Here is a 12,619-nt window from a genome sequence, read left to right on the forward strand (position 1 = left end):
CGGGGCGCGGGGACCGCGGCCCCGGGGAGCGCCGGGAGCGCCCGGGCCTCCCCCTGCGTGGGGCCGACGCTGCGTGCGTGCCGAGCGGGGGCGGCGCCGCAGAAATCCCCGCATTGCGGAGCGCGGGGAAGCCGGGGCTGCCCGCGCCTGCGTCCCCCCGCCCCCCTCCTGCTCTATCCTCAGCTCACATCTGTTTGTTGTGAAACCCGAGTCCTCGCTCATGTGACCCGCCCCTCCCCCGGCCGGGCGGGCCAGCTGGGGAGGCCGCACCCGCCGGGTTTTTCCAGGGTGATGACGAGCAGGATTTCTGGAGGCCGGCTGCCGCCCCAGGCCTGGGCCTCGCAGGGGAATAGTGAGAGCGCGGGGCTCGGCGCTGGTCCCTGAGGTGGACGCCCTAACGCCCGTGAGTGTCCCCCTCCTCCAGGCACCCGGGTATACAGCCCCCCCGAGTGGATCCGCTACCACCGCTACCACGGGCGCTCGGCAACGGTGTGGTCTCTGGGCGTGCTGCTCTATGATATGGTGTGTGGGGACATTCCCTTCGAGCAGGACGAGGAGATCCTTCGAGGCCGCCTCTTTTTCCGGAGGAGAGTCTCCCCAGGTGCGTGGTGGGTGCGGGGCTGGCCTTGCGAGACGAGCCGAGGCTGTGCTGGGAGCCGAGCAGCTGGAGGAGCGAGGAGCCGGTCCCTTCCTGACCCTGTGACCCTGCCCCGTCTTCTCCGCAGAGTGCCAGGAGCTCATTCAGTGGTGTCTGTCCCTGCGGCCCTCGGAGCGGCCCTCGCTGGACCAGATCTCTGCACACCCCTGGATGCTGGGGGCCGAGGGGGGCCCTGCGGAGAGCTGCGACCTGCGGCTCTGCGCTCTGGATGTGGACGACGGGGCCAGCACCACCTCCAGCAGTGAGAGCTTGTGAGGAGGAGCCCGGGCCTGGCTTGTGGGAGCCGGAGGGACCGACCCCGCCTGGGCTGTCTGCTTCTTGCAAAAGCGGTGACCTCTGACTCCCGGTGACCTTTGCCTTTGGCACCGGGCTGTTTCCTTTGCTTTGAGTGCCTTTTCGAACGCTGCTCTCACGGGACTTGGTCTTCTCAAGCTCTGTCTGTCCAAAGACGCTCCGGTCGACGTGAGGTCTGGCCTGGGCTGGGCAGGGGCACGACCCTGAGACTGTCCCTCCCTCGCGCTGCTGTGGGAGGCAGCCATGCCGGCCCTCAGCGCCTCCCCCGTCGCACCGTGTTGGACCAGGAGCATGTCCTGTGGCCTCATCTCACCGGGGCGTAGGCTCCCTTGTGCCCACCCCTCGCGCCCGCCTGTCTCCGGTGTTCGTCTGGGCAAGTCTGCACAAGCAATGCAACGTCGGGGCGTCTGCTGCCTGCGCGCGTGCACGCGGGGGGTGTGCGCCCGCGCACGTCTATTTATGGTCTGATCCTGCGGAGGGCTATTTATTGTTTAATTTATTTGTGGAGGTTCCCGCTTGCCAGCGCCCCCACCTTCTTCAGGCCCCGGAGTGGGGAGCGTGGCGGTGTGTGGACCCCAGGTCCTGATCCTACCTGTGTCTGTCGGAAGATGGACTTGTACAGTGGCTAATTTAAGGGGCGAGGGTGACTCCGCCGCCCGTGGCTCTGTGCCTCGGGGGGAGTGGGGTGGGGGTGGGTTTTAAATTATTGACCTTGTACAGTCTGCTTGTTGGCTCTGCAGGCGGGGGGGTGGGGGGACAGAGTCTCAAGCCTTTAATTTATTGTAGCAGCTGTGTTTCTGTGACCTCGGTGTGTGTAGGCATCGAGGGTGGGGCTTTCTTTCAGTTCAGAAGTGAGATGTCTGGAGATCATATTTTTTATACAGGTATTTCAATTAAATTGTTTTGTATATAACATTGTGTGTGTTGGGTAGGGTGGTTGGGTGAAAGGAGGTTTGGGGAAGGGGCCCCTGGGCAGCCCCTCCCTGCCTCCTGTGGCCAGGCAGCGTCATGACTAGGATGTAGGCTCTTCCCTCCCCTGCCAGAGGGCCTGGCCTGTGCTGCTTGGCCTTCTTGTCACCCCACTGTCCACCTGCTGCCCCGAGGACATTGCCACCCCTAGTCTGGAGGCTCTCTGGGGTGGCCCCAAGGCGACCTCCTTGGCTTCTGTTCCCAGAGATACCCAGTCAGAGGTAGGAAGAGGGGGTGGTTTTTGCTCAGATCACTCAGGCAGAAGTGTACAGGAAGAGGGGTCTGCAGTGTTCACAGGTGCTGGAAGGGGTTCTGAAGGATGAATAGGAGTTTGCCAGGTGGGGGGGTGAGAAGGCATTCCTCCCACGGAACAGAGGTGGGTGGAGCCAGGTGAGGGGGCAGGTGCTGGCGGTCGGGCCTTGGCCTGACAGTTGACGGGCAAGGTTGTGGCTCTAAGTCATGGCCAGGTCCAGGTGTGGAAAAGGCCCAGCCATAGCATGAAGGGCAGGCTGAGTGGATGGTCTGGTCCCATCCAGTGCCTCCGGGGGGCCCTCTGCTTGGCAGCACCTGGCACTGGAGCAAGGGAGGCCGCCGCTGGGCCTGCCAAGTGGCTGTCATGAGCAGCAGAGCGCAGGGCACATAGCCCGGAGCCCCCGGAGGTCTGTCACTGGGTCCCGCGGCCTGAGTGCCAGCTATGTGTCCCGTCCACAGAGCGTGCACACCCTCGGCTGCTCATGGGCCCCTGGGAACGCAGAGCGGGGCGAAGGAACGTCCCAAGACCACAAACAAGCAAAGCCAGGACGTTTTAGAAAGCGAGTCCAGAGGAAGTGAAGCCCGGCTTTCCTCGGAGCAGGGGGCTGCAGGGGGGCTGCAAGGGCAGCTCCTGGCTTGGGCTTGGCCCTGCAGGAGGCAGTGGCTGTGTATGGCCTGCCTGGGGCCTGGGGAGCCTTTCCCAAGGGATCCTCAGGGGCGGCCCCCCTTGGCACGGGCAGATGCGTGAAGCGGGGGTGTTTGGGGAGACAGCCCACTTGTGCCCGCTGCCCTCACCTGGCCAGCCTGCCCTGGCTCCTCCCACACCCTCTGCTAGGATAGGGGACCCCCCCTTGCCCCGGGGCAGCAGCAGCCTTGGGCCACGTGGGCGGGAGCATGGGGGGGATGGGGGACAGGGAGGGAGAGTTGAGGATAGGGTCTCTACAGCAGTCGGGCCTCTGTATTTTCCTCTGGTGACGGTGACTCACATGTCACTGTGATCCCAGCTCCCCCACTTGCCCGCTGAGGGTGCCAGGCTGGTCTTGGCACCGCCCCCCTCCCTGCATGTGCCCGTCCTCATCTGTGCATCCGTCCACCCACCCAACCATCCAGCCGTCACTCAGCGAGCTCATGTGCATGGGGAACCCCGAGTCAAGCTCATGGGGAGTGCCAGGACACCTCGTCCTCGGGCGCTCAGTGCTTGCGGCCCGCGAGCAAGGTGCAAGGTCTCTTGCATGTCCTGAGGAGGGCTGGTCCCGAGCACAGATGCCGAGACATGCTCGGGAGGGCACAGGGTCATCGGGAGGGCACAGGGTCAGAGGCATGTGCGTGTGCAAAGTCAGGAGGTGAGCGGGAGAAGCTTGCCCCGCACGGATAGTTCTGCAGCCCCGGTGGCGCCCACACCAGGGGACGGTGTGTCCCCAGCTGCACGTGCAAAGGCTACCACCCACCTCAGCACCAGGCCTGAGTGTCCAAGCCTCTAGGAGGGGCCTGGAGGACAGTGTGTCCCTGAGTTTGTTCCTGGGATGGAGGACACAGCGCTGTCCTGAGTGTGGGAAACGCTGGCCTCCTCGGAATCACTGCTCCTCGGAGTCCCTCGGCCCTGGAACCCCGTGTGTCCGGTGATGCCTGTGACGGTGGGGCAGACTCAGGCTGGCAGGGGGTGGACAGCCCTGGGGGGTGGCCACTGATAGGTTCGCGGGACACCTCTCCTGTCCCAGGTCTGGCAGATGTTGCTGGGGGAAGCCCGGGCCTGTGCGTGTCAGGGCAGTCGGGCAGGTGGACGCGGGCTGGGGCCAGGGCTGAGCCCGACATCAGGCTGGAGGTGGGAGGGCTGGAACCTACCAGCCCGTGTGCAAACGTGGGGGGTGGGCCCACCCACCCCATGGAGCCCCCCCCCAGGGCAAGAGGGAGAAGACAGGGGAGATGGCAGAGAGGGTGGCAGCTTGGCCGCCCCCACTCCCTCGGTCAAGTCCTGCGCCCTTCTGTCTCCATGCTGACTGCACCAGCCTGGGCCGTGGGACGCTGCGGCCTGCCCAGTCCTGGGCTGGACGCTGTAGGCATCCACCAGGCCAGGGCTCTCAGCCAGCTGTGAGGCCCTGTCCTGTCCCATGCCTGCCACCGGACCCACAGGCTGTCCACTTTGCATCTGTGCACGCCCACCCCTGGCTCCGAGACACAGAGCTGAAGCTGGGTCAGGATCTGAGGCGCCGACCTGCACCCCCAGGCCTCCCACAGTCCACACAGGGTCTTCTGGCTGCTGGGTGGGATGGTTGGGGGTGCTCAAGCCCCCCCCATCCTGAGCCCCTCCCACCCTGGAGGGCAGCCTCCAGGGCTATAGCACCCCCATCAGGGGCCCAGGGTCCGGTGAGCCTATGCAAGCCCCAAGGCAGGCTACTTGCTTGGGCCTGGGACCTGTGGGGTCTGGGGTGGGCTGGCCTCTGACTCCCCACACTCCCCTCGGCCACTGTCCCAATCCTAGGTGCCGGGGTGAGGGGGGGCGCTGCAGAGGGCAAGGGGCTAGGGAGCTGCCATGGGCCCCTCACCCCTGAGCAGAGAGAACTTTGTGGTCCCCGGTATTCGCCAGACCCCCTCTGCTGGGGAAGGGTCTCTTCTCCTCAGACGAGCACTGCCTGAGGAACCTGGGGTCGGGGGGCCAGGAGAAGGGTGTCCTCTGACTTGGGGCCTCTTGGGGCCAGGATGGGTTTGTTGCCATGGGCAGGGCCCCCACCCCCCTGAGGCTGGGATGGTGGCTGTGTGGACAGCTTGTGGCTGGAGCAGAGAGGACAGTGGCCCCTGAAATGCTGCTGGCCTGTCCGCTTAGACCGGACTGCCAGTTCTGCCTGGCCCCATGGCTCCCACTGTCCTCTGCCGGCCGGTGCCAACCCACTCATCTTTTAATGTTTTGGGTCCATTTACTATCAAGGCTCGTTTAGAGCCACTTGGTCAAGCTCTGCACAGTGTCCATCCTTCAGGGACGCCCCTTGGGGATGCACAGAATCCAGAAATCATTGTGGAGAGAACCCAAATCCTGACCCGAATCCGGGTCCTGGCTTGGCTACTCTGTCTCCTTCCATCCTGGAGCAGCACGCTATGCTCCGTCTGCAGCCCTAGCTTCGACTGGTTTGCTCATGCCCAGGCCCTCGGAGGGCGGGTGGGCACGGGCTGTGCCTGCGAGGTGGGGGTGCGGCGTCCTTGACGCCAGGCCCCTCGCCCACCGGCCTGAGACCTGCCCAGCTTCTGGGAAGAGCGAAGCTGGACACACATCTAGAACAACTTCTGCGGCTGTCGGAGTCTTAAGTTTCTTTTCTCCGGTGCAGCCCCCCGAAACGAAACCTTGGCATGGCTTTGGTGCCAAAGCTTCATAGAAAAGGGAAGTGATCCCTGGCAGGACCCCAGGAGCCCCACCTCCCCTCCTGGGCATGCAGAACCCAGCTGGCCAGGGAGCCCCCATGCTTGTGAAGGCCGTGCAAGAAGGAAATGCAATGTGGGCCGTCGGGGCAGCTCCCGAAGCGGGCAGTGGAGGCCTGGATGGGCAGGGGCTCAGGGGACCCCCACACCACAGGGGGCCCCAGGAGGAGCAGAACAGGGCTGCACCCCCCACACTGGAGGCACCCTGGGGCCCTCTGGAGAAAGCCTCTGGAGGGGCACTGTGTGGGCAGTGATGGGCATGGCAGGTCGCAGGCAAGCCGCAAGGAGGGTGTGAGCCAGGCCTGGCACCTGTCCGTGGAGCTGAAGGTTGGCCAGGAGCTCGTTGGGGCCCCCATTCATCTCTATCCCCTGGCTGTGGCCAAGGGGTACAGGACCCAAGCAGAATTGCTAGCCCTGGGGTTTCTCAGTGGGCCCTTTCCCTCTCCAGAGGCCTCTGATTGCGGGGGGAGGGTGCCTGAGCCTCCAGCACATGACTTCCAGGCCAGCGGCTTTCCAGGCAGCCTTGGCAAAACCCCGAGAGCTTCCGTTACACAACCGACCCCTGGAGTTCCGGGCAGTCAGGCCTGCCAGGCAGGGTGGGGCAGGGCCTGCCCCTCCAGCACCGGTCACTGCCCTCCTCCTGGCCTGGTCCCAGCTGGAAAGCTCTTCCCTGGAGGCCGGGCCCCATATATTGGCCAGGGTAGGGTGGGGTGGGACGGGAGGTCCACTCCTGGATCAATGAATAGGGGCCTCCTTTGGGGGTGGGTCACCCGTACCCAACATGGAATGAGCCAGGTGGACAAAGCTGGGCCTCCAGCCAGGAGGGAGCTGGGTCAGGGCCCCACCCAAGGTCATAGCCACCAAGTGGGCCCACATCGCCCCAGGCGGAGGAGGGTGCCCTGGGGCAGGACCTCATCCTCCCAGCACAGGCTCAGCGAGGTGAGCCGCCTCTGGTCTGGCCTCTGGCCCCTCTCACCTGTTCTGCCAGGAGCCTGCCTGTCCTGATCTGAGGCTCAGGCCCCGGGACAGGCAGGGAGCCCTGATGTCACTGGTCCCTCCCACCCGCCGGGGAGGCCCCTCAGGCTGCCCTGGCCTGCCCCACCTGCGCTGCCCCTGAGCCATGCTGCTTGGACACCTTCCCTAAAAACAGTGTGCTCGGTGACCCCCACCTCACTGGCCACTTTGGCAGCGGGCAGGAAGGTTGGAGAGGAGAGTTGCTGGCACCCAAGGCCAGGCCCAGCCCAGTGGTTCGCTCCCCTCTCCCTTGTGGCCCCTGAGGCCTCTGCCAGGGCTGGACCCCAAGGGTGAGGAGGTGCTGCTCCTGGCGGGCAGTGGGACCTCTCCGGGTCGTAGATGTCCTTGGTCCTGGGACCCAGAGACCAAGAAGGGCTGGGAGACTCCACCTACTGGGCCAGGCCAGGCAGGAGTCAGGGATCCTGGACACGGGGTGCTGCCCCAGGTGGTGTGATCCTGGAAGCACGAGGATACTTTGGGACCCTCCTCACCATCTGGGGCGGGGGCTGGGGGCAAGGGGCATGCAGGGGACCAGGAACCTGGCCATGCCTGCATCAGGATTCAGGCCACGGCATGGCCTGCCCACCAGATCCCCACATCCTAGGGGGCGCACATGGAGGGGGTCCACACCCTCACCCCACGGAGCAGCCTGACCCGAAACTCCTGCCCCTCCCCCATCACCTGGTTTCTGCTCACCAAGCCTTTCCCGTGTGAGCTCAAAGGGCCCTTTTCCCTCCAGAACCAGACATTCCAGAATCCTGGGGGCTCACTTCTGCCAGAGGGACAGGGACCCAGACAAATTGGCATGAAAGTTTTAGGGTGCAACCAAGAGACCGGGCAGTGAGGGTTTTAGGGGTCACCATCAGCTTTTCTGCAGAAGTCAGGGAGAGGGGGGCTCCAGCAGAGAGAACAGCAGGTGCGAAGGCCCCAAGGCAGAGAGAGGAGCCCAGGCCCATCTGACTCAACAGAGGAACAAGGGGCAGGAGTAGGAGGGCTGCTGAGTCTACGGGGTTCTTCCCCAAGTCTGCTCCGTGGCCTGAACTGCCCGCCCCCCCCCCAGCAACCTGCTACACGTAGGATAAGCTGAGGCCCTGACCAGAGCCCCGGGGCACACTTGGCCTTCCCACCAGCGCTCTGCCCAGCCTCCCTCCTCCTGCTACAAGGCAGGGGTGGGGGCAGAGCAGGGGTGGCCTTTGCCCCAGGTGTCACAGCCCACAGCACCCTTCTCAACAAGCCAGAACAATGGACAGGGGTCCCACAGCTGGGGACCAGACAAGGCCCCTCAGCTTGCCCAGGGCCTGGGCTGACTCTGGAGCAGGGCAGGGGGGCTGCTGTGGGGTCCTGGAGTCCAGAAAGGGCCAGGAGGACCCATCGGGCCTCAAAAAGGATGCATGTACGCCCATGAGTGTGTCATGCCTACTTGTGTGTTCCCATGCGTGTGCTTGTTGGCATGTGTGTGTGCGTGTGGAGGGGGCTCTGGGTGTCTGTGCAAGCAGATCCTTGCACATGTGCACGTGTGTGTGTGCTCCTGTGCAGGACCTGGTTTGAACAGTGCCTGGCCCACCCTGGATGCTGCAGCAGCCGCTGCCCGACGTGCCCTCCCCGCTACGGCTCCTGTGACCCAGGGCCTGTGGGGGTGGGGGAGCAGACCGAGGAAGGGGGCGTGTGCACCAGGCTGCAGAGCAAGGCTCTGCCCACCAGGCCTGCTGCCTTGGACCACTCGGCACGTGGTGGCCATGCTGTCACCTGTGAACCAGGGCTCAGGCACGCAGGCTTGTCAGCCTGTGGTGTGTAGGGACCATCTAAAGCTTCAGTGGGTGTTCAAGAATGTCCCTGGGCCACTGGTGCATCCTGGGCCTAGTGGAGCCCACAGTCAGGGAGCCACCGACGGCATCTGGGTCATAAGAAGTGGGGGTTCCCGAAAGGTGAGATCTGAGGCAGGAGGAGGTGGGGTCCAGGGGCCAAGGGGACCTGCAGAGTGAGGAGGTGAGGATGGGAGTTCTGAGGGTGGGTCATACAGGCCGCCAGAACAGATCTCGGGTGTGTGGGGGGGTGGAGGCAGATAAGAGAGTGACGTGGAGGGTCCAGATGCAGGCGACCTGTGGCCAGAGTCGGCCTGGGGGTCTTCAGCATTCAGGCAAGGAGGAGTCCTCCAAGACCAAGGCAGGCTGGGTTCCCATGCTTTTGGAGGTAGGTCAGTCGGACCCAAGGAAGGATGAAGGCCTGGGAGGACCCCACCAACACACCCAGGAAGCCCCCAGGGCAAGTACAATGTCACCCCTCCCTCCACCCCACAAAAGCCTGCTCGGGCTCCGGTTAGCGCCCAAGAGCAGGCCCGGCCCATGCTGACCTACCCCCGTGCCTCCTGCCCTGTGCTGAGTGGGGAGCTGGAGGCCTGGGGGCAACTGAGGACTCAGAGCTATGGTCCACTGACCTCCCCACCCCCATACCCTGGCCCCGTCTCGGGGACATTCTGTCCCTGTTCTCACCTCACGTGGTCACCAGGGCTGGCCACTCTGCCTGCCCCGCGCCTGCCCCCCATACCTGGCTGCTGCCCGTGCTATCAAGAGCTGACGGGCGGATCGGCTGCGGGCACCAACTGGAGCTCTGACACCAGCAGCTGGGGGGCTGGGGACACCGGGGTCTGGCCACCACCGTGGTGTGGGGGGGTGTGGAGGGGGGAAGCAGGCCGGGCCACAGGGGAGGACCAGCTGGAGCACTATCTCCAGGACCACGGGCCCAGCTCCCGTGAGGGCCTCCCTGGTTCAGTGACCTACAGAAAGCCTGGTTCTTGGTGGACTAGCTTCCCTCACCTGATTCCCTTCTGGGCAGAAAGGAGTTGAAGACAGGTGATCCCCAGGGCCAGTGGGGTCCGCCGGGCTTCGGGGAGGTAGGGGCTGAGCTGGGGCTGGCACACAGTAGGTGTGCATTGGCACGGGGGCCACGGTGGCTGTCACCTTTCTCCCCGTCCTGCCTCAGTGGCCTCATCTCTGGAGACCATGGCGCAGGAGTGGAGGAGCCCTGGCTTGGAGGCTGGCAGATCCCAGGACATGTTTGGGCACCGTGGCACAGTCCTCGGGGCCAAGTCCACCTCCACCCATGCTACCCCCTGGCCCCCCATTGTGGATGCTGTGCCCAGACGCCTCTCGGGGGTCACACCTTCTGGGTCCTTCTCCCCACTCCCCTCAGGCCCCCATCTGTGCTCCCCTCACACCCACCATCCAGGTGTGTAGCTGCTGGCCGGACCCAGTCACACCCCAGCCTCCTCTCCCACCTAAGGCCAAGTGACAACACACAGGCCCTGCCCACTAGTCACCCCCCAGGGGACCTGGCCCCCCGCATCTCCTCAGACCACCCCAGCCCCCTCTGGTCCCACATGAGGAGGCCAGCAGGGAGCAACTGTCCAGGTCTCCGTGCATCTGAGGAGAAGCACCTCCTGGGCCTGGGGTCTCCTCCTGCTCGCCACTAGGAGGTCAAGCCCCTAACCCCATTCCGCATCCCTTCCCCCTGTGGCCCTCCCCAGCTGGCCAAGTTCTGCAAGGTCCCCACACATGGAGTCCCCCTCACAAGAGCGTCTCTCCAGTGCCCAAGAGGGTAGACACACTGTGTGGTGTGCATGTGTGCGGGTATATGTGTGTGTATGCATGTGGGGTGTGTGTGTGGTATATGTGTGTGTGTGTGTGTGGTGTGTGTGTGTGCAGTGTTCATGCATGCGGTGTGTGTGTGTGTGCGGTGTCCGTGCATGTGGTGTGTGTGTGCTGTGTGTGTGTATATGGTGCGTGTGTGTGGTGTGGGGGTGNTCCTCCTGCTCGCCACTAGGAGGTCAAGCCCCTAACCCCATTCCGCATCCCTTCCCCCTGTGGCCCTCCCCAGCTGGCCAAGTTCTGCAAGGTCCCCACACATGGAGTCCCCCTCACAAGAGCGTCTCTCCAGTGCCCAAGAGGGTAGACACACTGTGTGGTGTGCATGTGTGCGGGTATATGTGTGTGTATGCATGTGGGGTGTGTGTGTGGTATATGTGTGTGTGTGTGTGGTGTGTGTGTGTGCAGTGTTCATGCATGCGGTGTGTGTGTGTGTGCGGTGTCCGTGCATGTGGTGTGTGCTGTGTGTATATGGTGCGTGTGTGTGGTGTGGGGGTGTGTGTGGTGTGTGTGGGGATGTGTGTGTGTGCGGTGTGTATGTGCGATGTGGGGTGTGTGTGTGGAGGGGTGTATGTATATGGTGTGTGGTGTGTGTATGTGTGTGCTGCGTTTGTGTGTGTGGTGTGGGGTGTGTGTGTGGTGTGTGTGGGGATGTGTGTGTGTGCGGTGTGCATGTGTGATGTGGGGTGTGTGTATATGGTGTGTGTGTTTGTGTGTGGTGAGTGTGTGTGGTATGGGACATGTGTGTGTGGTATGGGACGTGTGGGGGGGCGTGTGTGTGGGGGTGTGTGTGGTTTGTGGTGTGTGTGTGTGTGATGTGGGGTGTGTGTATATGGTGTGTGTGTTGTGTGCGTGTGGTGAGTGTGTGTGGTATGGGACGTGTGTGTGGTATGGGACGTGTGGGGGGGCGTGTGTGTGGGGGTGTGTGTGGTTTGTGGTGTGTGTGTGTGTGTGATGTGGGGTGTGTGTATATGGTGTGTGTGTTGTATGCGTGTGGTGAGTGTGTGTGGTATGGGACGTGTGTGTGGTATGGGACGTGTGGGGGGGCGTGTGTGTGGGGGTGTGTGTGGTTTGTGGTGTGTGTGTGTGTGTGATGTGGGGTGTGTGTGGAGGTGTGTATGTATATGGTGTGTGATGTGTGTATGTGTGTGCTGCGTTTGTGTGTGTGGTGTGGGGTGTGTGGAGTGTGTGTGGTGTGTGTGGTGTGGGGTGTGTGTATGTGTGTGGTGTGTGTCTGTGTGTGTGGGGTGTGGGATGTGTGTGTGTGCTGTGTGTGTATATGGTGTGTGTGGTGTGTGTGTGGTGTGTGCATATGGTGTGTGGTGTGTATATGGTGTGTGTGTGGTGTGGGGTGTGGTGTGTTTGTGTGGTGTGGGACGTGTGTGTGTGGTGTGGGACGTGTGGGGGCATGTGTGTGCTGTGTGTGGTGTGTAGGGTGTGTGTATATGGTGTATGGTGTGTAGTGTGCATGGTGTGTGTCTCTGTGTGTGTGCTGTGGGATGTGTATGTGTGCGGTGTGTGTGTGGTGCGTGTGTGTGGTGTGTGGTGTGTGTGTGGGATGTGTATGTGTGCGGTGTGTGTGTGGTGCGTGTGTGTGGTGTGTGGTGTGTGTGTGTGTGGGATGTGTATGTGTGTGGTGTGTGTGTGGTGCATGTGTGTGGTGTGTGGTGTGTGTGTGTGTGGGATGTGTATGTGTGCGGTGCGTGTGGGGTGCGTGTGTGTGGTGTGCGATGTGTNTGTGTAGGGTGTGTGTATATGGTGTATGGTGTGTAGTGTGCATGGTGTGTGTCTCTGTGTGTGTGCTGTGGGGTGTGTATGTGTGCGGTGTGTGTCTGCGTGTGTGTGCTGTGTCTGTGTGTATGGTGTGTGGGGTGTGTATGTGTGTGGTGTGTGTCTCTGTGTGTATATGGTGTGTGTGGGGTGTGGGGGGTATGTGGAGTATGTGTGGTGCGTGTGTGTGTGGTGTGTGTGTGTGTGTGGTGCGTGTGTGTGGTGTGCGGTGTGTGTGTGTGGGATGTGTATGTGTGCGGTGTGTGTGTGGTGCGTGTGTGTGGTGTGTGGTGTGTGTGTGTGTGGGATGTGTATGTGTGTGGTGTGTGTGTGGTGCATGTGTGTGGTGTGTGGTGTGTGTGGTGAGTGTGTGTGGTGTGTCTGTGTGTATGATGTGTGGGGTGTGTATGTGTGTGGTGTGTGTCTCTGTGTGTATATGGTGTGTGTCAGGTGTGGGGGGGTATGTGGAGTGTGTGGTGTGTGGGTGTGTGTGGTGTGTGTGGTGTGTTTGGGGGGATGTGTATGTGTGCGGTGCGTGTGTGTGGTGTGCGGTGTGTGGGGTGCGTGCGTGTGGTGTGCGGTGCGTGTGGGGTGCGTGTGTGTGGTGTGCGGT

At 62.9% G+C, this 12,619-nt stretch overlaps 1 protein-coding gene across 1 annotated transcript; it reads left to right on the forward strand.

Moving 5' to 3' along the window:
* Positions 1–384: 384 nt before the first annotated feature.
* Positions 385–1,867, forward strand: PIM3 (Pim-3 proto-oncogene, serine/threonine kinase; the record flags this gene model as incomplete). Its single annotated transcript, XM_034644152.1, has 2 exons — positions 385–601; positions 726–1,867. Coding segments are annotated over 2 exons (405 nt in total), but the record flags the coding sequence as incomplete, so codon positions are not given.
* Positions 1,868–12,619: the final 10,752 nt, after the last annotated feature.

Source organism: Ailuropoda melanoleuca, chromosome 15, assembly GCF_002007445.2.
Source record: "Ailuropoda melanoleuca isolate Jingjing chromosome 15, ASM200744v2, whole genome shotgun sequence".
NCBI classification, from domain to species: Eukaryota; Metazoa; Chordata; class Mammalia; order Carnivora; family Ursidae; genus Ailuropoda; species Ailuropoda melanoleuca.